At 40.4% G+C, this 23083-nt stretch overlaps 1 protein-coding gene across 2 annotated transcripts in view; it reads left to right on the top strand.

Annotated features, from left to right (window-relative positions):
* The window catches only part of CACHD1 (cache domain containing 1), a 111501-nt gene that overhangs the window by 70024 nt on the left and 18394 nt on the right, over positions 1-23083 (top strand). For both annotated transcript variants that reach the window (XM_074831820.1, XM_074831821.1), the window contains exons 5-14: positions 5192-5318; positions 7515-7659; positions 9291-9507; positions 12790-12939; positions 14047-14280; positions 16846-16995; positions 17532-17655; positions 18172-18289; positions 20229-20397; positions 22637-22779. In XM_074831820.1, the coding sequence (XP_074687921.1) occupies positions 5192-5318; positions 7515-7659; positions 9291-9507; positions 12790-12939; positions 14047-14280; positions 16846-16995; positions 17532-17655; positions 18172-18289; positions 20229-20397; positions 22637-22779 (1577 nt within the window). The remainder of the gene's footprint in view (positions 1-5191; positions 5319-7514; positions 7660-9290; positions 9508-12789; positions 12940-14046; positions 14281-16845; positions 16996-17531; positions 17656-18171; positions 18290-20228; positions 20398-22636; positions 22780-23083) is intronic.

The following is a 23083-nucleotide window of genomic DNA, read 5'->3' as shown; positions in this document are numbered from 1 at the left end:
TCTCGTGTTAATACTTCCAAACTTCTTCTGTCTGCAGCAGAATTTGGGGTCAGATAGTACAGCATTGGAAGTGGAGGGGACAGAGGTTTCAGAGTGACTTGGCAATGCCAGCTCATGGGCAGCTCCCAGTTGGCCGTTTATATCCCCAGTCTGTGTCTGGAATTAAGAGATTCTACTAAGATTTCTGTGTTTGTAAGAGTTGGACTCTTGGCTTCCTCCAAGTAGTGTGATATCAAGGCTGGGTCTTTATTTAGTGGTGATGCTCACTTTAGAAGAGCAAGATCGTTACATGTACTCAGTAATACAAAATACTTTGTCATTTGTATTAGAACAGGTAGATGGGTGCCTTCTTATACTTGCAAAAGTCCCTTGAACCTGACCAGAAAATGAAAAAATAAATTACTTTTGAGTTAAAATGGGAAGCACAGGACAAGAATATGGAGCCTACAAAGTGAGTACCAGTGAGATGCTCTGAATACATTTCTGCTGGTGCTGCCAAGGGTGTAATTTTGATAGATTTAGCCTTTAGCTATAGGCAGGCAACTCATTTTACAGTATGTTTTTTGTGGGGGTCTTTTGATTGTGTAACCCGTCCAGAGACTGGCTTTGTTGGAAGGAGGAGGTGAGACTAAAGTACAGGCAAGCAACTGAGGCGATGGCAAGTTTGGGGTAAGTGATGTTAGGCTAAAAAAGAGCATCTGCTGAGTGTCCTGACAGGGACTAAGAAACGAGGAAATATCTGCAGGGTGTTCTTACAGCTTTAGTGGATGGAAAATAAGAGTGCGCTTGAAGAGAAAAAGTATGCATTTTTCAGCCATGTCTTATCTGCTGGGAGATTGTCTACTGTGGTCATAGGAAAAAGAAAGAAGAAAAAAAAAAAGCAAAGAGTCACGATAACATTGTCAGTCTCTGGAGAAGGCATTATTGAACTAACAGGCTAGCTGAAGGAAAACATGAGCAGAACTTTGTGAAAAGGAGGAACAGCAGAGAGGCACTGAGCCTGTGAAGAGTTTGTTTGAGGTTCAAAAACAATTGTTTTATGGGGAAAACGAACACTTTTAGATCCAGATACTGTCATGGGGAAATAAATACAAATGATGGCCTTGTGGGAATGATAAGTTTATCATTAATATAGCAATGATTAAAACCCCCCCCTTTTAATTATGAACTCCTTTATTTTAATGCTGTAGGTGAAATTAAACTGGACAAGTTATTTCATTCAGGCTTAAACTGAGTGTTCACATGTCTGATTTGAAAATACATTTTTCAAGTTCTGTAACTGATAACAAAAACTTAAATACCGGATATTCAGCCTCTTTATACTAAACAAAACAACTGCGAGACTTCATGCCCAGAACTATGAAATCCTGCTGGCTAGACATAAAAAGGAGGATTTAAATGTTCGATAGTCCAGTGTCCCTCCCTGCCTGTGAGGCAGTGCAGTCATGGGAACCAGCAGTTCAGCCATAGTGGTCTCACTGGAAACTGTGGTGGCCAAAAGAAACACTCAGTGCTCCTGATGGACTCTTCTGTAGGTACTCCATGCCTGCGCTTAAATAAATACCCCAAAAATTTAAGAGTGATTTGCTAACTTGCTGCGTTACACCCACCAGATGATAGAGCTGTGAGGTTCTCCTCTGGCACCTGGGCCTGGGTATCAGGGAAACCAGGAATAACCTGCATGGCCCAAGCGCTCTGCTGCACGGTGGTGGTGTGTCTGGACTTAGGTGACCTTTTTTATGTCAAAGTGTAATTGTATTAGCTTTTTTAAAGTTTTTTTGTATTGCAATAGAATGGATAATGTTGATTGTCATACACTGCTGAAAGACAGTGTTGTTTAAAAAAAAATTTTTTTAAATAGCTATGGTTTACTTTCCTCTTTTCTTCCAAGGTTTTGATACTTTTTAAAGGATTTTTTTTTTCCCAGGTTTCTCTTTGCAGCTTAATAAAGGATTATCAAATACTTATGTGGATTCCCACAGCTGTGGCCGAGCAATGTGCTCCCATACAGGAGAGTGTGTGGGCTGTGAGCAGCAGTGCTGCACATTCTCTGAAGGGTCAGGCTGCCAAACCCTCGATGAGTTCAGAAATTAATCTGGATTTTCCCAGACAAGATTTCAGAGAGGAAAAGAGGATAGGTGCTTTGAAGGGGGACGAGGTGAGGAATTTCTCATAGTCCTAGCTATAAATCTAGAAATTCTGTGTGGGTTAGGTTTATTTTGTTTTTAATTAAAACTTATTTTTTCCTACAGTTTTCCATGGTACCTAAATTTGGCAATATTAAAATTTCAGATTGCTTTGTGTCCCTACTGCACAGAAACTATTGTCCCTGACCAAAGAAATTTGCTCTTTGTATAAATAAGAAATGGCGCTGCTAAACTAGTATCATACCAGATGTAAAACCAAAAGGACTTAAGAGAAATGTAGGGGGAATTTGAGTGAAACGAACAATATTCACAAATTTGTTTGACATTTTGTTGCAAGATCATGGATGCTTCCTTTGAAAGTGTGAACATTTATGAGACACAAGATTCCTGCTCTGAAGAGCATCACTAGGCTGATTTTACCTTTGCACAGGGGAGAGAGAGAAACTTTGTTGGAGTTGAGTTGGTATTTTTTGGAGAAGGATAAGAAAGTGAGAGGTGTGAGCAGAGTGTAGTTCTGGTTCCTGACTCAGTTATTAACGCACTAGGAAAAACCTCATCAACCATTTCATGTCCTGTTTTTGTTTCTTTCTCGGTCCACTGAGGCAACAAATTCTTCAAACCACAATCATGCAAAGCTGCATCTTTGTACAGAGTGCAGCAGGGTGCAACCAGGACTTCCACTGGGATTTACAGGCACTCTGGAAATATAAAAACCTGTGGCAAAAAGTGGGGGGGGAAAAACCCCAAAATAGTGGTTTTTACAGAGTAATTATGCTGAGCTGAATGTGGAGAGAACATTGTGGCCGAAGCCAGTCTGGGAAACTTGAGTAAGTGCTAAACTGTTGAGGATGTTGAGCTTAAACTATACTCTATGTGGATATTTTGTTGTAGAATGTCTGGCTAAGGTTTGAAATGTGCCCTGCAGTGATTTCCAACCCAAATATTGGCATATCTGATAATGAATGAGATCCAGGAGATGAAACTCTCTGGCCTATTTTCAGTGTCAATCCTAAGGGAAATGCTGAAAGTAAATTCTCAGCAAAAGGTGAAGTGCTGTAAATCAGAGCTCCCCTCTGCCAGTTCTGGCTAGTGCTGTAATCAAAGAACATGAAAGGAGAAATGGCAAGGAAATACTTTTTTTTTTTTTAAATGCATTTTAAGCTGATATGATCCGTTTTAAGTGTTAGGTGAAAACTAAAGAATTCAAACATTCCAAGTTTTATTTTCAGTTTGCTGCAAGCAGAGATGATGATTTGCCCCGAGTGGAATATAATCATGTTACTGCCATGGTGGTGAGAGGGTTTGTGCCTCCCATGTTAATGACATTCCATTCCCTCGTTCCTGGAAGCGTTTTTCCTCTTGCTTTAAAGGACCTGGCAAACCTACAAGCTACCAAATGTCACCGGCGTGGCAAAGCTGGCGATTGCACAGGATGAGCGCCGATCCCTTCATCTCTCCAGAGGCTCCGGCTGGCAGCTGGGATATTTCCATCACACTACGAGGCAGAAATCCCAATGCCGCCTCTGCCTCGGGTGATTCAGACATGATGGTCCCCACCTGGGCTCTGAGTGCTCAGGATTTCTGCAATATCTGTACACTCTGTTGGTTTAGCTCGGTGTATTAAATATCTTTATAAGTTATTAGTGCAGATGGTCTTGGCCCTGGGGTAGCTGCTTTATTTGGTGGTTGGTTTTGGTGGTGTTTTGTGCTTTTACTAATGTAGTCAGTTTTGTTAATATTGCTAAGCTGTAGCTTTTGAATTGCTTTTATTGTCAGTGTTAAGTTGTGCTTCCTTAGAGATTATTTTAATAAGAAAGCAAGCACATTTTAAAGAGAAAGAATGTGGCCTATAAACTACAGGAGCGTTTGAGATCTGTACCCTACGGTTATATTCTCAGCTCAGTTCCTGCTTGACTGCATGACTTGGGAACGTGTCATTTACCTTCTTTGTTCTTCACTTTTTGTCCATGCAGTGAGTAACTAATAATCACCTGCCACAGAGGAGTTTCTGAGAGACTTGGAGGAAAGTTGCGATATAGCTGCTAAGAACTGTTATTATCATTCTTTCTGAATTGTATGATCTTGAAAATGGGAACGTGGTGGAGATGCTCGTGGTGAGGATGGGTGGAACCAGCATGGAGCCACCACCCACCAGCTGGCACTTGGAGATTGTGGCCATTGTGGAACCCTTTGAGGGAAGATGCTGTGTTTTCCTTGAAAAGTAGCTGTTTCTCCTAACAAGCTCTACTTGAGGGGCCCACAGCCTTGTTAATTATGGCACAGGGATAATGAGAAACGGAGAAATTCTTGAATCCAAAAAGTAGAAGCTGTACCTGTCTTCCCTTGCACAAACAGGAGAGCACAATGAACAAAGGGGGAAGATTCTCCCTCCCCCCCCCCTTTTTTTTTTTTAACCTTTTCAACTATTTCTGTATGGTGAGTTTTTCCTTGACCCACATTTTCATGTAAAACAATTCTTGCTAAACGTTCACGTGGACATTTTTAAACAGATGTCAGAATAAATAATGCTAATGATGTCAGAATAGATAATGCTAACAGATTGGGTTACAGAGCTGTAAGCAGAAAACCTATTTAATGTTTTTGGAATTATTTCGGTGTAATGAACATGATTTTTTTAATATTAGTGGTTTTTTTCTTTATGAAAACTATGTGGACATTGTATTTATCGTTACACATAAATGTATGTATGTATACATACTATATATAATTGCCTTAATCTCTTCCTTCCTTGCTCCTGCCTTGGCTTCTTGGGACCCAGTTATACTTCAGAGATTCAGGAATTGTCATCACATATTAAATAAAATCTGTCAAATCCAGCTTTAAGTTTCCAAAAGACTTTAACTGTTTGCAAATCAGACATGAAGCTCTATCAATTCTGAAATAGAGCTACTTGTATTTCGTGTTGGGACCCTGGTTATTCTTCTCCACGCACATACAAGAGAGGTCTTGAATAAACATACCTCCAAGTTTGACCTCCCTTTGTAACACTACTTCATTTTTCATTTTTACTCTCCGACCTTCAGTTCTTGCTGATAATCTGAAGTCTAACCCAGGAATTAAATGGCAGTATTTCAGCTCGGAAGAAGGCATTTTCACCGTTTTCCCAGCCCACAAGTTCCGGTGCAAAGGCAGCTATGAACACCGCAGCAGGTATGATTTGTCTCCTTACAATTTACTGGGCAAAGCACTAAAACTGGATTCCTCAAGCACTGATTTCATTTCAGCATTATGCTTTGCCAAGACGACAATGTTCATGAGTAACTTTTAATGGGTTCTCCTAGGTTTGGTTTTTAAAGTGCCAGTTTTCACTTTTAAGAAACTTTAAGTAAAATAAAATTGCATATAGGTTCCTCACCTCTCCCAAATCAGATAAGCTGTAAGTAGCAGTAACTTGTAAATAGTAGGTCAGCCCTTAGGCAAAATTTGACTTATATTTGATCCATACTTGACCCCTGTTAATAAAGTAGTGAACACGTATTCTACTGATTTGGCAGGTGCATTATCACTTTGGGGACAGGGTGGAAGGATGAGAGACTGGAAAGGGCATAGGTAGGAGCATTTTTCCAGTCTCCACCCAAGGTTTAAGTGGCACATCATGGATAGTAGGGAAGCAGCAGTAGTGGAAACTCTTTTTCTACAAAAAAAAAAAAAACCTGGAAAAAAGGATCAAATGATGACAAGGTTTTCCTGCATGGGAGGATATTTCTGTTCTGTAGGCACGATGCAAAGCAGTTGCAGCGCAATATTTTTTCCCTAGCTTTTGCTGTCAGTAGTGTGGAACTGATAAAGACTCAAGGGTGGAATCTTCTAAGAAAGTGCAGTGGCTTTAGTATCTCTGGTCACACGTTAGCTAATTGTATGAGTTAATCTATGCGGAGGAAGGATCAGCGGATCCAGGTATGTTTCCGTGTAGCTGAGTGTGCAGAGACTAAGAAGTGTTTTGGTTACCTGTCAGTGTTGAGCAATCAAATGTTTACAGATGTTATCTTCTGTGTGTCATCAAAGCATGAAGCGTCTGGGCTTGATTAAGATTTCTGTGGTCTCGGAAAGGTGCGGTCTTAAGATGTGAGAGCTGGGGGTACCCCAGTCTTAATCAGAATTTTGACACTAAAACCGTTGGTGATTTCATCCAGATCACTTCATCTGGGTTGCAGTTTCTCCATGGCTAAATAAGGGATATCTTTTTGCTAATAGTTACTTCAGAGGGTCGTTTGGATGGATTAATTAGTTAATACTTAAGTGCTTTGAAGATCAAAGGCCCCATTTAAGTTCTAGGTATTAATACCATTATAGCGCTGCAGGCTGTTTTACAATTAAGAACTGATTTGTGCCAGTTGTTTATTGCAGTGCCTTGACTAAACTCTTCTGCGTTTCCTTTACTCTTAATAAGATTTTTGTGGCTGCCTTTGATATAATAAAACTTAGTTCCCAAAACTCACACTTGATTCTTAACTAGTTTTGGGTCTGGACTAAAGACAGAAGTGAGTCCTGTGTTTTTTGTTTTTTTTTTTTTTTAATCCTTCCTCCTTGCTGAAGATCTTCCTGATTTGTTCTGGGTTGAAACCTTGGCCTGAGAGCTTGTGAAATCTTTCACACATCTCTCACAATATTGTGCTGGATCTGAGCACCGCTTCACTGAAAATATGGTTTTTGATGTTAGCATGAACAGACACATGGTAGCACCAAGAGCCCTCAGCAGTGTTAACTCGGATTGGCCATGGGGTTTAAAACTGCACGGACCCAAGGGGCTGTGGAGCACGAGCCGTGTGAAATGCATTCCAGGGCACCAAGAGAAAACCCTTTCTTGGCCAGAAGCCTTCCCTTATTACAAGAAACCAAACACCCTATGCTAATGCAACTCTGCACAGTTGCACAGGTTTTTACTTGTCACGTAACCAGCAAATACCCACTATTGGACTTACTTTTACATGTGAGTAAGGTTCCGGGCACACATTTATTATGAGGCATTTCTTGCCTGTCAACGCTTAATCCAAAACCTGATGTGAGCTGCTGCAAACAGTAGTCCCAAACACTGCTGCTGCCTCAGCAAAACTGTTTATTCCTGGCTGAAAGTGGTTTGTGTGGCAGAGGGAGAAGGATCCGACACCTAACTTGGGTTAAAAAATCAGAAAGAGAGTGAAAGCGAGGGCCTTTTCTGGATGTTCAGATTCTCAGCTGGTCATTCCTAGTAGCAGTTTTCATAAAGGCAAAAATTCCTGTTATAATTCATTGTTTCTTTGTGGGGTGTTTTTTTTCTTTTAATTCTTTACTGTTTTCAGTTATAAATGCTTTAGTGGAAATTATAAGGTGACTCATGACAGTGGTTTGGGTTTTGTTCTTCTTCAGGCCTGTCTATGTTTCTACTGTTCGACCTCAGTCCAAGCATATCGTTGTCATTGTGGACCATGGGGCTTCGGTCACAGAGACGCAGCTTCAGATTGCCAAAGATGCTGCTCAAGTTATTCTGAGCTCTATAGATGAACACGATAAGGTAAGCTTTCTCCAAGCAATGAGCATATTTTCCTTGGTTTCAACCATGCTTGGTGTTTTCAGATTTCATCCAAAATGGTGTTTCTAACTTGTGGTCCCTGGACTCCTGGGGATCTGTGTTCTACCTCTAAGGACTGATGAAGACTTGAATTCACTTTTGGAAGTTTGTATTACTGCAGGAGAAACATTTGGGGATCCTCAGGCTGGAAAAAAAAAAAAAAAAGGAAAACCACTGATCTAAGGCAAAATCCTGTTTCTGAGTAATCTTTAAAGGCTCCTTCATCTTGGTAGAGACTTTAGATGGTGGTCAGCAGCGTGATACAGTGTGTAATTAGGAGAACTGTGCTCCGAGCCTGACAACTTCTGAAGTGCTAGATTGCTTTGAGCAGCTCATTTTACCTCTGAGGCTGTCTTTCTTTGCTTGTGAAAATGGAAATTATTTATTCTGCTGCTACACTGTGGTGAGCTGAAACATAATTAGTGTTTGGAAGATTCCCAGACAACTGTGATACCAGCAAGGAAAGGATAAAGCAAAGGGCCAAGAAATCCATATTTTATTTCTTGCTCTGCCACAAATACTTTACTTGACAATGAGAAAGTCACTTAACCTGTAATTTTTTTAAGTACAGATTGCAACCAGGGGCTCATAAACTGCTTCTGTAGGACCACAAGCAGTCCTCAGTTTGGTCTTTACTTTTAGTAATTCTGTGCTAGTGGGACCTTGATCATTCTTTCTGCTTGGTTATTGGTTTTTTAGTAGGAAGGGAGTTTCAGTCAAATCAAGTTGAAGAATAAGTAATTGTAATCTTTGCCTTAAGTCTTCTCATTAATAGTATGGGAAAAACACTTTTAACTTCTGTGCTTTTAGAGAGTTTTAGTACTGTAAAATAATGCTTATAGTTGAGCAGAATTAATAGTACTTAAATTTAAGTGTCAAAAGTGTTTGTCTTAATATGGACCTATAATGAAGAAAATACATTTAAGACATATTACTTGATCAGTAGCTCGGTGGTTATGAAACCTGTTATATGGGTAGATAATTACTACTTAATTCTGTGACTATCTTGCATCAGTCATAATTTATAATAAAGTATGCCACTCATTTAATAAGACTGGTATGTTATGTGTATATTAATGCAAGTGTTACCACTGCATGCCTTACAGGATAAAAACTGGTGGTGGATTTGGCATGCTTTGACAGAAGTGTTAAAACAACATAATGCTTTGCCTATGAAAAGTTCTTAGAGGTTTTTTTTTTTCCGTTTTCTGTATGCACTCCACTTTTCTATAGACACTCAAGGCTTTCCTGAAAATGCTCTCTGATTTTTTTTTTTCCCAGTTATCTCTAGTTCACTGAAGCTTCTGCCCAGAACAGTGTATTAAATATTATGTATGAGCAGAGTGAAGCTGACTTTGTCTGAGAAACAAAGACTGAAGTCTCTTTTTCTTGAAATCACCCTAAGTCTAATCCTTTTCAAATTTGATGGATTTATGCCTGAAGCATTTATTTTTTAACAATTGAATTTTAAATCCACGGAATCTCTTCAGTTGGCTTATCATTGTGTTTTGTATATCGGTGCGTAAAGAATTATAAATGGTAAGGTAATCCAATATAGTTTCTTCTCTTTTAAGATCTCGGTGTTAACCGTGGCAGACACAGTAAGAACCTGCTCGCTGGATCAGTGCTATAAGACATTTCTGTCTCCTGCCACTAGTGAGACAAAAAGGAAGATGTCCACCTTCGTTAGCAGTATAAAGTCATCTGACAGCCCTACGCAGCACGCAGTGGGATTTCAAAAGGCTTTCCAGTTGATACGAAATACAAACAATGGCACAAAACTCCAAGGAAGTAAGTCCCTTGTTGTGCAATCCTGATTATTTCTGAGGCTTGCAAAGGTTTTCTTATTTGAGATTCTCACTTTGACAGATGCCAGAAGAGTGTAGTGTCTTGAATATTTTTTTTTTTTTAAAAAAAAAGCACATTTTTTATTAAGTAGCACTTACTTGATCTGGAATCTGCATGAGTGACTGTTGAATGTGGCCATTCCCTTTTAATTATTTCACTTGCTGACTTCCCTTTCTTTTGAACGAGAATATGAAATTGAATTGTCTGAGAGCTGAATTATTTCCCAAATGTGTGTGGGGGCCAGGGTCCTTCCAATGAAAATTGCTGTTGCTGCAGGTTCATTTAATTATTGCTAAAAGACATGTATATGAGTAATGTGCCTGACTAGAACCCTATGAAAGTGGCCCTTGCTTCTCGGGGAAAAGGGTTTTTTGAGAATACCCATTATGGGTGATATTTTATGGAATGTGAGGTTGGCCTCGCTAAATTTTCCTTCATCTAAGAATATCTTCCTGAATTTTGGTGTATGCATTACAGGCTTTCTCCTTCCCATTCCCAAGATTGGGGTTTTTGGTGTGTTTTTTGTAATGAGGATGTGGTAAAAGATGTGGAAAAGATGGATTTGAAATTGAGTGGCACATTTGCTTGCCAGGAAGCTGTGGAAGGCAAATTCTTGAAGCTGTGCTCTGAGTGCTCGCTGGAGTTGAGTAACATTGCCAATGCCGCGGCAGGGTGGAGAAAGCAGACCGATCTCTATCGGTTTAATCAATTTGTGTAACATGGATCCCACAGCTTGGTCCTGTGCCTGCTCCAATGAGTGCAAATTCTTCAGTGGCCTGAGGGGCACCAGCTCAGATGCTGTACAGAACAGAGGAAAGTGAAAAAGAAAAGTCCAGGAATTAAAGTGCTTTGGAAAGACTGAGGAAATGCACTCCTATTTCATGTGAATTTCCTTTGGTTTATAAAATGGGCTTTTGCTAGTAAAGGTTCGGCCAACTTCTGACCTTTAGTCCACAGGTGCAGTGAAACACTTATCTAACTGTACACTGCTTAGCTGAAAGATAGGGCTGTCAAGGGCAGCTTTTTACCTTCTTCTGGCAAAATGATGAAAGGGGTGCAGCTTTCTAGAAAATAAAAAAGACGTTAATAAAAACCAGCATTGCTGAAGCTGCCTGGGATAAGATGCGTTAATCATCAGTAGTTATTCCAAGAACATGAGCTGTAAAGCCTTGCGGCATCATCCTACATAACTTTTATGTTTGGCACTGTTTGTATATTAGGATTAGAAGTTTTTGGTGTATTCTTCATTAATGTGAAAGCTCATACTTTTACTAGGTTTCATACCAAACAATTATTTTGAGCTGCAAGTACAGAAAGTTAAAAGGCAAATGCTTTGGCATTAGGTTTTCTGTAAGTGTGAAAGATTCTAAAGACCTAATGTGTAAATAGCAAATTTCAGAATTCATAGGGTGAGACACAATAGGTTTGAGAAGAGGATGTTTATAAAACACGTCTCATTTTCTTATAAATAATCTTTTCATCTTTTTAAAAATAAAAATAAACCTCGAAAAAAATATCATTCATTTCACTGTTAATTTTCTAACATCCTGTTCCCGGAGAACAATGTGTGGGTGTGCCGGGGAAGCTGTTGAGATACAGCCTCGCTCCCTCCCGAATTCGTGAACTGGAGGGAACTACTGGTATGAGATGGAAGAATTGTGCAGTTGAACACGTCTGAATTTCCTGCCTTATGCCAGTTCCTTTTGCAGTCCTGCTCAGCAAACCCTCATCCCAAAGTATGAGAAAATGCTCAGCCACTGAGTATCAACATTCCCTGAAAACTTTAGGTAAATAGGTAGGGGTGTGTGCGTCTGTGTGTGTATATATATCTATAAAATTGCAGTGCAGATACTATATTATATACACACACACTCTGTGGGTAGGTAAGTGCAGGAATGGTACTCTGAACATAAGGGCCTTTTCCAGCTGTCGGAAGCGTAGCGTATCAGATAGCATGGGATGATCAGCTGTTGAATGGTAAGATGCCCTGTTTAGCACCAGTCCCTCACGCAGACTTGGGACTATCTTGTGTTACTCCTACTAGCAAAGCTGTTAGACTGCAGCATTGTGCCTGGCTGCATGATACAATAGCTGTGCTATAGCCTAGGAAACACATCAACAATTTTCCTTAAACTACTGCCAAAGCTGTATTAATACCTGGCTTTGCTTTCCCTACTTTTAACTTAAAAAAAAAAAAAAAGGACAGAAATTCCCCCCAAATTAATAGCTCCTCTCACTTGTTTGTATCAAAAGCCAATTCTGGCTGAAATTCAAGTCATGATGACAAAATGTACAAGTCAAAGCATTCATACCTATTTAAAAAGATCACATCAAACCAACAAAAAACCCCAGATGAGACAACAAAGTTGGTATATAACCAACTAACCTCATGTGCTTCAGATTCTATGGTGGTGTATGATCCCTACAAGTGTCTTAATTATATGCATAAGATGCTTTTAATACTGAGATATGGTATGATGAAACAGGATGGTGTGTGAGCAATTATTTGACTTTACATGTTCAAAGGCTTTGAGGCAGGCGGTTTGCAGAGAATGTACTCAGCTTGAAAAACGCGTTCAACGTCCTGCGAAGCGAGCCCATGATGAATGGCGGTGTGCCGGGCCGCATTTCGCAAGCGTTACGCTCTAACCTACGCCGAGGGAAAGTATCAGGGGCCTTTCATCCTGTGGCATCCCCCAGCTATCGCGCTGCGCGTCAGGGGCTCAATTGCAGCAGGGCTGATGCAGGTGCGAAGGAGAAAGTACAATCAGATGCTTCCCTGGGATGCAGCACAGCTCCGCTCTGTGCAATTGCAGGACGGGAGAAGAACAGTGGGTCAGGAGAGGAAACTTGCAGGTTTTTTGCTTTTGTTAATCCCTCTCCATGGAGTTAGAGCAGCTTCTGCAGCACGCTGTGTGCTGGTCTCTCATGCTCCTGCCTGGTTGCAGCCAGGCCAGAAGGTGCCTGTGAGTTCTGCTCAGGAGAAACGAGCCATGGAGCACCGAATCAAACAGGTTTTTGTTAAACACTGTGAATGGAACTTTAATAACAAATGATATCATTCATAAGACTGCAGTGTGTTTATCCGCCATAGATACCTGTGAATCTCACAAATGAAGCTGTTGCCCTTACATCTGCTTACAGCCATCTATTGCCACATGACTTTCCTGTATTAAAAATCTAATGCGCTTTCTGATACATATATATATATAAAATTCTTTTTAGATACCGATATGGTCATAATTTATCTCTCGGCTGGGATTACATCAAAAGATTCCTCGGAAGATGATAAAAAAGCTACTCTACGTGTCATCAATGAAGAAAATAGTTTCCTCAATAACTCAGTAATGATTCTTACTTACGCGCTTATGAATGGTAAGAAATGTTCTTGCATTTCCAGTGGATGAATATTCCCTTTCATTGTACAGCTAGTGTATTAAGCTCATCCAGATGTAATTCCACGCCTTATTGGGAGCAGTTTGTTAATGGATTTCGGCCTGTGTAATCCAGAGGCTGCATCCAGATGTTACTTCTTTGGTGTATATAAAACTGTGTGCCATTTTATGTTTATATATCACAGTGCAGCTGCTCAGGAGATAAAGTATTGTTGCCTGAATTGTCTAGTGGCAACCAGACTGAATTAAATTTGCTAACTATTGCAACTGTAAAACTTCCTGACCGTGTTTTCTGGTGCAGCAAAATGAGAGTATACGTGACTTTTATTTCAGTCATTAGCCAAGGAGCATCAATGTAACATCAAACATAATCTGAAATGAGTTGATAACTTAAGACCCAACTTAAGAGTGAAGTTAAATATGAAGATCATGCACACAGTAGTTTGGTATCCTGTACTTTTTCCAACAAAGCATTTTCAGTAAGAAGTCTATATGTTCTATTACTAAACATTACACACAGACTCTAGCCAAGGAAACTAATGCTTAAGCTAATGTATCACTTGACTGTAAATTTAAATACTCATTTGAGACCTTATGTGTACAGAAGTCTTTCATTTGTCTGCAGGAATTGAGCCCGGGACTTGTGTAAAATGTGAAACTTTAAGGTTTAAGCTAAAGAACAAAGCCTGCTATCTCCAAGGGTGTATAATATGCTCCTGGTCCTTTATGTGGACCAGCCACCGGTGGAGAACAAAGAGCTGTCCTGTGGATTTATGGGTCACATAAGTCTTTGTTAAAAGATCTTTGTTTAAAGTGGTGATGTGAACAGCATGTTGAATTTTTGCACCGTGCAGCAGTATGTGAGAGGCAGTCTTACTAAATTTTGTACTAGCTGATTACTTTTCCTAAAACCATACTAGTCTTTCAGCACTTTACCTTATCGCTTAAGTAAGCCTATAGTATATTCAGTCCTACGCTACAGCATATGTATCGCTTTGCTTTTATTTACAGTACTTTGGAGTAAGATACAGATGGAAATTAAGCTTCCTTTATCTCCTTCCTTCTATTTCTTGTGTCTCTGTTTCAGAGGGAGTGACAGGTTTGAAGGAACTGGCCTTTCTGCGAGACCTGGCAGAGCAGAACTCAGTGAAGTACGGGGTGCCGGACCGAACAGCCCTGCCTGTGATCAAGGGAAGCATGATGGTCCTCAACCAGCTGAGTAACCTGGAAACTACAGTCGGCCGATTCTATACAAACCTCCCCAACCGCATGATCGATGAGGCAGTCTTCAGTCTGCCTTTCTCAGATGAAATGGGAGACGGTAGGTGCTCACATTGAATTTAGGTATAAAAACATAAGAGATTAGGTTCCCTTTGCTTACATATTCTCATTTATACTGTACTCTTACAAGATGATGCTTTTAGGTGTGTTCCCAAGGCAAATATAAAATTAGCCTTCCATGCCAGTAGGTTTTTTATCTGTAGAAGGTCTAGTTATGAAAAAAGTGGTACTAAGACATGAGGTAGATAGATGTAGGTTGGATTCTCGGGGGTGAAATTTGTTCTTGTGTATGTGTACATATACAGCATCCGTAATTGAGTTTGCAGAGAGAAATTCTTTGTATTTGAGGGAAGCAATCTTGTCACATTGAAATGACAGCTATCACCACGTTGCGCTGTTGCAGGGTTCATTATTTCAGTACTTCTGTATGTCTTGAGGTCTTACAGGTAGACTCAGGGCATTGCATAGGTCCCCACAGTGGAAGAGAGAAAAAGTTATTACTGCTTGAGCCTCCCTTTCCTGTGGAGCCATGGACATGACTTTTGAGTCATCCTGCCTGGTGGAGTTCCCTTTATTCTGTCTTTGCACCCCAAGCTGTGGTTCTTCACAACTAGTTTGGCATCCATTCCCCACTGCCGGGCTGTAAAGATGCTGGACGCTGGCACTCAGACCTCTGTAAGAGGGGGAAGACAACCAGCTTAGCAAGTGGCACAAAGAGTGATTATTAATTATTGTCCAAAATTTGCTATCCTTAGCTCTTCCTTTAGCTTCAGCACACTTGGTCTGCCCCCAGCACTGGGCAGAAGAGGAAGCCTGAGCTGGCTGGTGATCGCCTGGCCAGTCTGGAGCGAGTGATACACTTAATTTAGTGGAAGCCTGGTGACAGTTTTTCCAAAGACTGTGAATGCATCCTGAGGAATATCTTAACGCAGCAGATGTCTGCAGTCTGGTTCTCCCATCAGTTTCTAATTTACGCTGACGTGGTGGGAAGGTGCATGGATCTTCCCTTATACCTTAAAATTAGACGCCATGTTAATAAAAACTGTGCGTTCAGCTTGATCTGATCTCACCACTACATGCAGTAATGGAGAGACGGATGGTGTAGATATTGATGGAGACTTCTGGGAGCGTACCAGCATGTGCGTGAGATGGCATGTCTAAGAAATGCAGAAATTAGACAGTTTCATCTGTGCTCAGGGTAAGCAGGGTGATGCTTTTTGGGTTCTTGCCAGGAGCAGGTTCAGGAGGTGGGGATGAGCTTAGGCTGCTCCCATGGTGCTGGTAGAGCTCCCCCGGCTGGACACTGACCCAGCTGTGGGTCCCACTGCCTCAGCTCATACTTGCTTAGGCGTGGTCAGTTATAAGCTGCAGTGCTGCTGCTCCTTTTTGCCTTTGGGATCTGGTGCCCTTCCTAAAGCTCAGCGTACATGCTGGAAGGCCGAAGTCATAGGATTTACCCCTGCTAGTTTTTGGGCCGCTCGCCTGACATTTCTCTGGCACTGCTCCAGTGCTCTCTGAAGAGATGTAACCATCCCAGCGATGTTAGGAAATACAGGGGTGATTTTATATTGCTTTGACAATTGAGCAAATTCTGTATTTCTTCATTCAGGACTTTGCATATTCTTAATCTCATCTAGTACGTAGGAGTAGTTGAGGGTTATGCTGAACAGTTTTCAAGGGCTGCTGAGTTTAGGTTCTGCATTTGCCTTGCGTGTTGAGTCCCAAAACAAATTTAAGACTATTCCTGAGCAAATCTCTTCTGAGTCAGAGTGCTTGCTGCTTTTTGCGTTTCCTAACCTCAGTAATTAACTGTGTTATTATTCTCTCACAAAGCCATATCCAAAATTTGAGCAACAGAAGGATTAGAAATGGTGCAATAGAGAAGGTTTGTCTTACATAAATTTCAAAGTGTACTTAAAAGCTCATACATGCAAATGTATTTTATATTGGTTTGAAGGAATAGAGTCATAAGTTTCCAAACAGCAGTGGTGTAGGAAGTAAGAGAAGTAAGGTATTACCGAGAGTTCTTAGTTCAGGCACAAGATGTGTCCCAAACCATTGTGTAATTATGGGTATGACTCCCAGTACAGTGGCCATATTGGGATTTAGTTAAGCAGAGGAGGTTTAATATTCTGAATATGCAATTAGATAAGCAATAATTCATCCCTATTGTTGCTTTACAAGTACAAATTCTCCTCCTATTTTTTAAATTGCCTTAAATGATGTTAAAGGAACAAAATACTATCTTGGCTTTTCATGCAAATGATTTTCTTATCTGCAAGGCATCCACCTGTAGACTGACAAAAACTCCAAAACATTAATTGTGGTGTGTATTTTAATAAATTGATTAAATGTACCCTAGGTCAGTGTCAGAAACATAAAAATTAACTAATTAAGGAGAGTGGCTAACAGCAGCTGGAGATGACAGGTAACCTGCTCAGCTTCCCTGTAAGCATGCCAATTTTTGTCCATGTTCCGTCAAGGAATACTATATAAAATTTAACTGTATAACATTTTGAAAGATAAAGCGCATGCTCTGTTTCCTCTAAAAATAATTAACTAGATATTATCGATGATGGTTGTATGTTATTTCTCTCATTCTAAGGCCTGATAATGACTGTAAGTAAACCGTGTTACTTTGGAAACCTGCTGCTAGGGATTGTTGGAGTAGATGTTAATCTCGCATATATCTTGGAAGATGTCACCTATTATCAAGATTCGTTGGGTTCCTACACTTTCCTCATTGATAATAAAGGTAACTTTCTGGCTCAATCTCTTCTAGTCCCACTGAGACATTAACCACCAAAAGGAAACTCTTAATCCTCATGTCTCTAAATAGTAACAAGTGATAATATTTATTAAAAGATTCATTGCATGTTGTTTGGTTAGTTTTGCCTGAGAGTGGCTGGAGACTGTATGTGTATTCCTGACTTGAAATGTCTGTACTGGAGTTTTGATGTGGAAATGTTTACCTGCTGTTGAGAATTTCTACATGTGTAACATCTGAGGCTTTCTATATGTGTAGGGCAGAAGGCAAAACTGGTGTATATGTGTGTGCAGCTTTTTTCCTCTGATCCCAGCCTGTCTTTATTGCTTGGTTCTTCAAGCTGTCTTTCATTTGCAACTTAGCAAGTTCTTAGTTTGCAACTTCTTTGATGACAGCATTGCTTGTTCCCTTTTGTTAAGCCTTTGTCAGAACTGTATGTAGTCACTGTATTTTTTTTTTTTCTGTAAATATTGGTCCTGGACTCAGTTCTTACAGTGTCTGGTTTTGTGTCTGTAATTTTTTAGGATACACTCTTATGCACCCATCCCTTACCAGGCCCTACCTGCTGTCTGAACCACCTCTCCACACAGATATTATCCATTATGAGAACATTCCTAAATTTGAGCTGGTGCGCCAGAACATCCTTAGGTAAGGAGCTGGGATGCAAGTCCAAACATTAGCAGTCCTTAGGACACTAGAAGTATTTCCAGAGGAGTTTTAAGAGACTGTAAGGTAAAGTTCCTTCTCCTACAGTATCTGGATACTCGGATGGATTTTTTTTTTTTTTCCCTCCACCCTCCCAGTGCAGAGCAGTTCTGGTTTGTTTTTTCCTCCAACTTCCTTTATTCTATCATTTTTATCATTTGGTGTGCTAAGCAGTGGTTTCCACAGCTGATCTCTTCCTAATGTCTCTCTTCCATGTCAGGAGGATTTTCCACTGGGTGTTTCTTTAGCTTTTGTCTTATCTGAATATGTGTTTTAACTCAAAATGTGGCGGTACACAAGCACATTTTCAGCATACATACAATTTTTTTTCACCCAAGACAGATAACAGTTAATCTCTTCATATCTCAAGATATTTTTATAAGTGTACAGTAGATAGGTTTTGCTTAAGAGCTTTCTCAGTGTTTAATAAAATGCTGTATGTTACATCTGCCAATATAGCATTCCCCTGGGCAGCCAGATCATTACGGTTCCTGTGAACTCCTCACTGTCTTGGCATGTAAACAAACTGAGAGAAGTTGGAAAAGAAGCCTACAATGTCAGCTATGCCTGGAAAATGGTAAGGACACTGCTGCAGGATGGCATGGAGTATGTTCATATATCGAAGAGTACATTAATGTATTGAATATAGTGAAGCATGAAGTATTGCTCCATACTGAAGTATTGCTATATATTGAATTACTCAGAAGCTGCACGAACGTGGAGTTTTTTTTGTTACAGTGAAGAACCAATGGCATTACCATGTGAGGTTTGTCACCGCGTCATTTTCAGAGGTGTGGCTGTATGCTCACCATCAAATGAGCACCATTTCTGTGTGCTCTTTCTTCATGAAGGCACTCGTTTCATAATACATGTGTAATGTATAGTTGCACAGAGATTATACTTGTGCTTTTCCAATGGAAGTAAATGTGTACTGGTCTGGATGTCATACTGCAATCCAGGTGACACGGAAATACCTACCAGAGACCACATTTGAATACAGTGCTGAGACAGTGTTTAGTATTAAATCATTATTTTGCTTAATACTGTTATGTTTGGGGCAGACTGGGACAATCCAGTAATTAATACAGTTGGGTAAATGTCAGCCTCTCATTCTGATACTATCTTGTCGCATAACTGTATCAGCAGCCAGTGATGATGTTTGCTGTAATTTAACACTTCTCTTACAAACATTAGTTATATCGAAGCTTTCATTGAAACTGAGTACAATGTGTATGCAACAGGCTATATTACCAGTTGTGTTTTAAGAGACCTTCTAGCAGCTGTCCTCCTTTCTTCAGATTTGAGCGTATCTGAACACTTATCTTGACCCAGGGATTAAAATAGAATCTTAAGGCTAAATAAAGTCCAGGTGAATTTTGCAGATGCTAGAAATAATTGGCTGCTACTTTGTGCCAACAAACTCAGGAGCGTACTTGAAGATCATTTCACAGTATTAAGTTAAATCCAACCTAAAAGATTAAGAGGAGCAGTTTTAAGAGATTAAATCTGTCATTGTGTAACAGAAATTCATATAGGAGGGTGTCTGGAGCTAATTTTCTAATGTTGTAATGCTACGTTAAATATCAAACACCCTTGCAGAGCAGCTGGGTGACTCCCAAGTTTTGCTAGTCTGATCTACTGTAGGATACTTAAAATATACAAACCAGTAAAGCATGTGACACATGCAGCCCACAATTAAGAGTGGTAATGATAAAATTTTATTTTCCAGAGTTAATTTGTCTGCATTTTTCATAAAGGGAATGCCAGTGTGTTTTTATCAGCATACATACACTTTTTCTTCACCCAAGACAGATAACAGTTAATCTCTTCATATCTTAAGATATTTTTGTAAATGTACAGTAGATGGGTTTTACTTAAGAGCTTTCTCAGTGTTTAATAAAATGCTGTATGTTATATCTGCCAATATAGCATTCCCCTGGGCAGCCAGATCATTATGGTTCCTGTGAACTCCTCACTGAAGCCTGTCCTCTGTTAATGACACTTCAAAAAGTGTCCATGAAACAGTATTAGAAATTATTGCTAATTGAGTGACAAAATGAATGTCTTAATGTAATCTTTTTTCCTGAAAACTAAGTATTTTTATTTTTTGCATAGCCTATGGAAAAGTATTTTTTGTACAACTTAGTGGCTCCGATACATACAAGATGTTTACAGGCTGGGATGTGGCTGGATGGGACTGAGTTGCAGTAATCAAGTAATCTCTTCACTGAAGAGAAGTGTCTCTGTCCTGCCTGGAGAGCAGTATGGCTTGAGCACAATCCCCCTCTCTGTTTTCTGTAGGGTCGAGTCCATATTAGCTTCTTTGAAAAGGAGTTGTCTGTTTTCAGAGAGAGTGGGAGCTGTGATCCTTGAAAGTATGGCAAAGTGTGGTGCTACTTTCCAGAACTGGACGAGATGAGCAATTAAAGAAAAGAGGATGAATGCTCAATAGAAAATAAGTTCTGTAACTCCTCCACCTTTTTGTTTCTGCTTGATGACTTGCCCTTGTTTTTCAGGTCCAGGACACGTCCTTTATTCTGTGTGTTGTGGTAATACAGCCAGAAATACCTGTTAAACAGCTGAAGAATCTCAACACTGTCCCCAGCAGCAAGCTCCTGTATCATCGGCTGGATCTGCTGGGCCAGCCGGACGCCTGCCTGCACTTCAAGCAGCTGGCTACCTTAGGTAAAGCTTTCTTGCGGTTAGTCGTGACCGCCTCGTGCGTGTTTCTGTAGAGTGTGGCAGCAGAAAGTAAAACTCTTCTCATGAAACACTGGGAATACTCTCCTCTTAGAATCATTCAGGTTGGAAAAGACCCTTGGGATCATCGAGTCCAACCACCAGCCCTACTCTGCGAAGTTCTCCCCTACACCTCATCCCCCAACATCTCATCCAAACGACCCTTAAACACACCCAGGGATGGTGACTCCACCCCCTCCCCGGGCAGCCTATTCCACTGTCTGACCACTCTTTCTGTGAAAATTTTTTTTTTTCTTGAGAGGCTTTTATTTCCAAGGCTGATTTTTTTTTTTTTTTAATCAGCTGTTACCTTCTTCTAGCTCTTCATTGATCATAGCTACCCTGCTCAATGGCGAGCGCTTGCGTGGGTGAACGCAGTGGGACTGCATGTCAACAAGATGACTGTGCCATGAGGCTTGCTCGGTCAAGTTCCCAGAGAGTGGAGTGGGGAGAATGAGAGATATCTCACCAAGCTTAGAACTGAGTTCTCTTCTCTTGACTGTAAAGCACCTTATTGACAAGTAACATAAGTAGGATGAAGCCCCGGCCAGTTGTGCAGGACTGCTGCTCTTTTGACGTTGGATTTAGGCAAGTTTTTTGCTGCCGTAAGCATTTAATGCCATTGATCCATGTGAAGTCAGAAGTTAAGTCTGTTGGGGGAAACTGAGAACTTCAGTGGTGTGATGGTTTCCAGACCCTCCTTACCTGCTCAAAAATTCTCAGGTTATTGACTCATTCCTGCTTTTGATAAGCTAAGCTGATTCTACTCTACCTGACTAATTTCAGTAGTTGCTTAAACATTACTGGAAAGAGGGAGAGTCTATGACACTGTAAGGTCTAGTGTCTGGAAAGCATAGAGAACTTAAAAAATCTAATATATCCTATGAACACAGAGGTTTTTTATATAAGTATCGCAAGTTGCAAACTTTCATATTTAAGTATTAATCCTAGGGGTTTTGCTAAAATCTGTGCTATATTTTAAGAAGTTCTGAATTAAGTGCTTTTGTTTGTACTGAGGTTTGAAGGTCTTCTGGTGGATTAGTGGCACAGTTGTGATATTTTCTTAGCTATATTGCAGTTCCACAAATAGCTAAGTGAGCTTCAACTGGAGGAGTTATGGAGGAACTTGACAAACCTATGGAAATTGATTTAAAATACAGGGTTTTTTCTTTCTTTAATGTGGTGCCTAGTCTTGATTATCTTATATCCAGAAAGACAAGATATAAATGGAAAAAATCCAAAAAATGCAGTACTAAGCTGACAAGTGGAAGAACTTCATGCAAATCGAAATGCAATCACATCAGAATATTTGGTCTGGGAAGCAGATGAAGGACTATAATACAAGTTCATACGTGATGATTGCAGTACATATGGTTGCTGGATGTGTGGTGATGTGTTTTAGAGGAATGTGAATAAAAGCAGAACACATACTCCAGTGAAATTTTTCCTCTGGAGACCATTACACATGGGGAAATTGGGTTCCATGGGTCAAATATTCAGAAAAGGCATTCTTTTCAACCTTCAGCCCTGCATCATCATAATCGTTTTTCTTTCTAAAAAGAAAAAGCTGTCTGGTGTTGCAGTTTCTGCACAATGAAAATTTACTTTCTAGTCTGTTCGGAAAATCACCTCAGACAGCTACGCTTTGATTGGTAAGCTCCCTCTTCTGCTGTTGTAATTCTCCATTTGTTCATTATCTGTAAAGAAAGCGCCGTTTTCCTCTGCTGTATCTAACCTAAACATGGATGATTTCTTCTTCTTTAGCACAAAATCTTTTCTTAAGGGAAAAGAGCTTCTGTAACCTTTCACAAAGTAGTAATTCAGAAACTGTTTAGACTTTGAGAACAAGGGCACTCAAGTCTACCAAATAGCACACAGAGATCAGAGTAAGTGGCGTAAATTTGCAACTTCTGTGCTTTGAAGCAAGAAAGTTTTGCAACCTAAGTTTTGTCAGTGCCTGGGGAGGTGAGCTGTGCTGGTAAGTGCTCTGGTTTGGGTGGAAAGCTTCCCGTTTCCTGCCCTTGCTCACAGTCCACCCGTGACCTGAAGGAGCTGTGCGTTTGCGTACTGAAGTGCGGGAGAGTGGAGGAACAGGCAGAGGATTCCCTTTTGTAGTACGAATGTGTTCCCTATGCAATATGTGCTATTCATTGGCCTTAACTTTCTCATACTTTCCTATTTTTAGAAAGCCCTACAGTAATGCTTTCTGCGGGCAGCTTCTCTTCTCCATATGAACATCTCAGCCAGCCCGAGACGAAGCGGATGGTGGAGCATTACACGGCGTACCTCAGCGACAACACACGCCTGATCGCCAATCCTGGCCTTAAGGTATGCCCTGGAGACCCTGGTTTCTTCACATCCCACGCCTTCATCCAGGGCAGTACCTGAAACAGGCATCTCCTGCTGCTCCTAGAGTATGGAGTGGTGGTTTGGAGTGATATTCCCATGCCTGCAGAGGTGGCCGTGAGCTTCAAGGCCCAGAAGAGTGGAGGGAGAGGGTTTCCTCCCCAAGAGGCAGGAAAAAAGTTGATAAACAGCTATTGAAATAAACACTAGAAGAATTAAAGCTACTTAGCAGAAATATCTTTGTGTCCTTAGGCATATAAATGAGAAATTTCTATTTTGTGTGCAA

The sequence above is a fragment of the Strix aluco genome, chromosome 8, assembly GCF_031877795.1.
Source record: "Strix aluco isolate bStrAlu1 chromosome 8, bStrAlu1.hap1, whole genome shotgun sequence".
Lineage (NCBI taxonomy): Eukaryota > Metazoa > Chordata > Aves > Strigiformes > Strigidae > Strix > Strix aluco.
The sequence above is the reverse complement of the archived record's forward strand: the minus strand, read 5'-3'. Positions and strand labels throughout refer to the sequence as shown.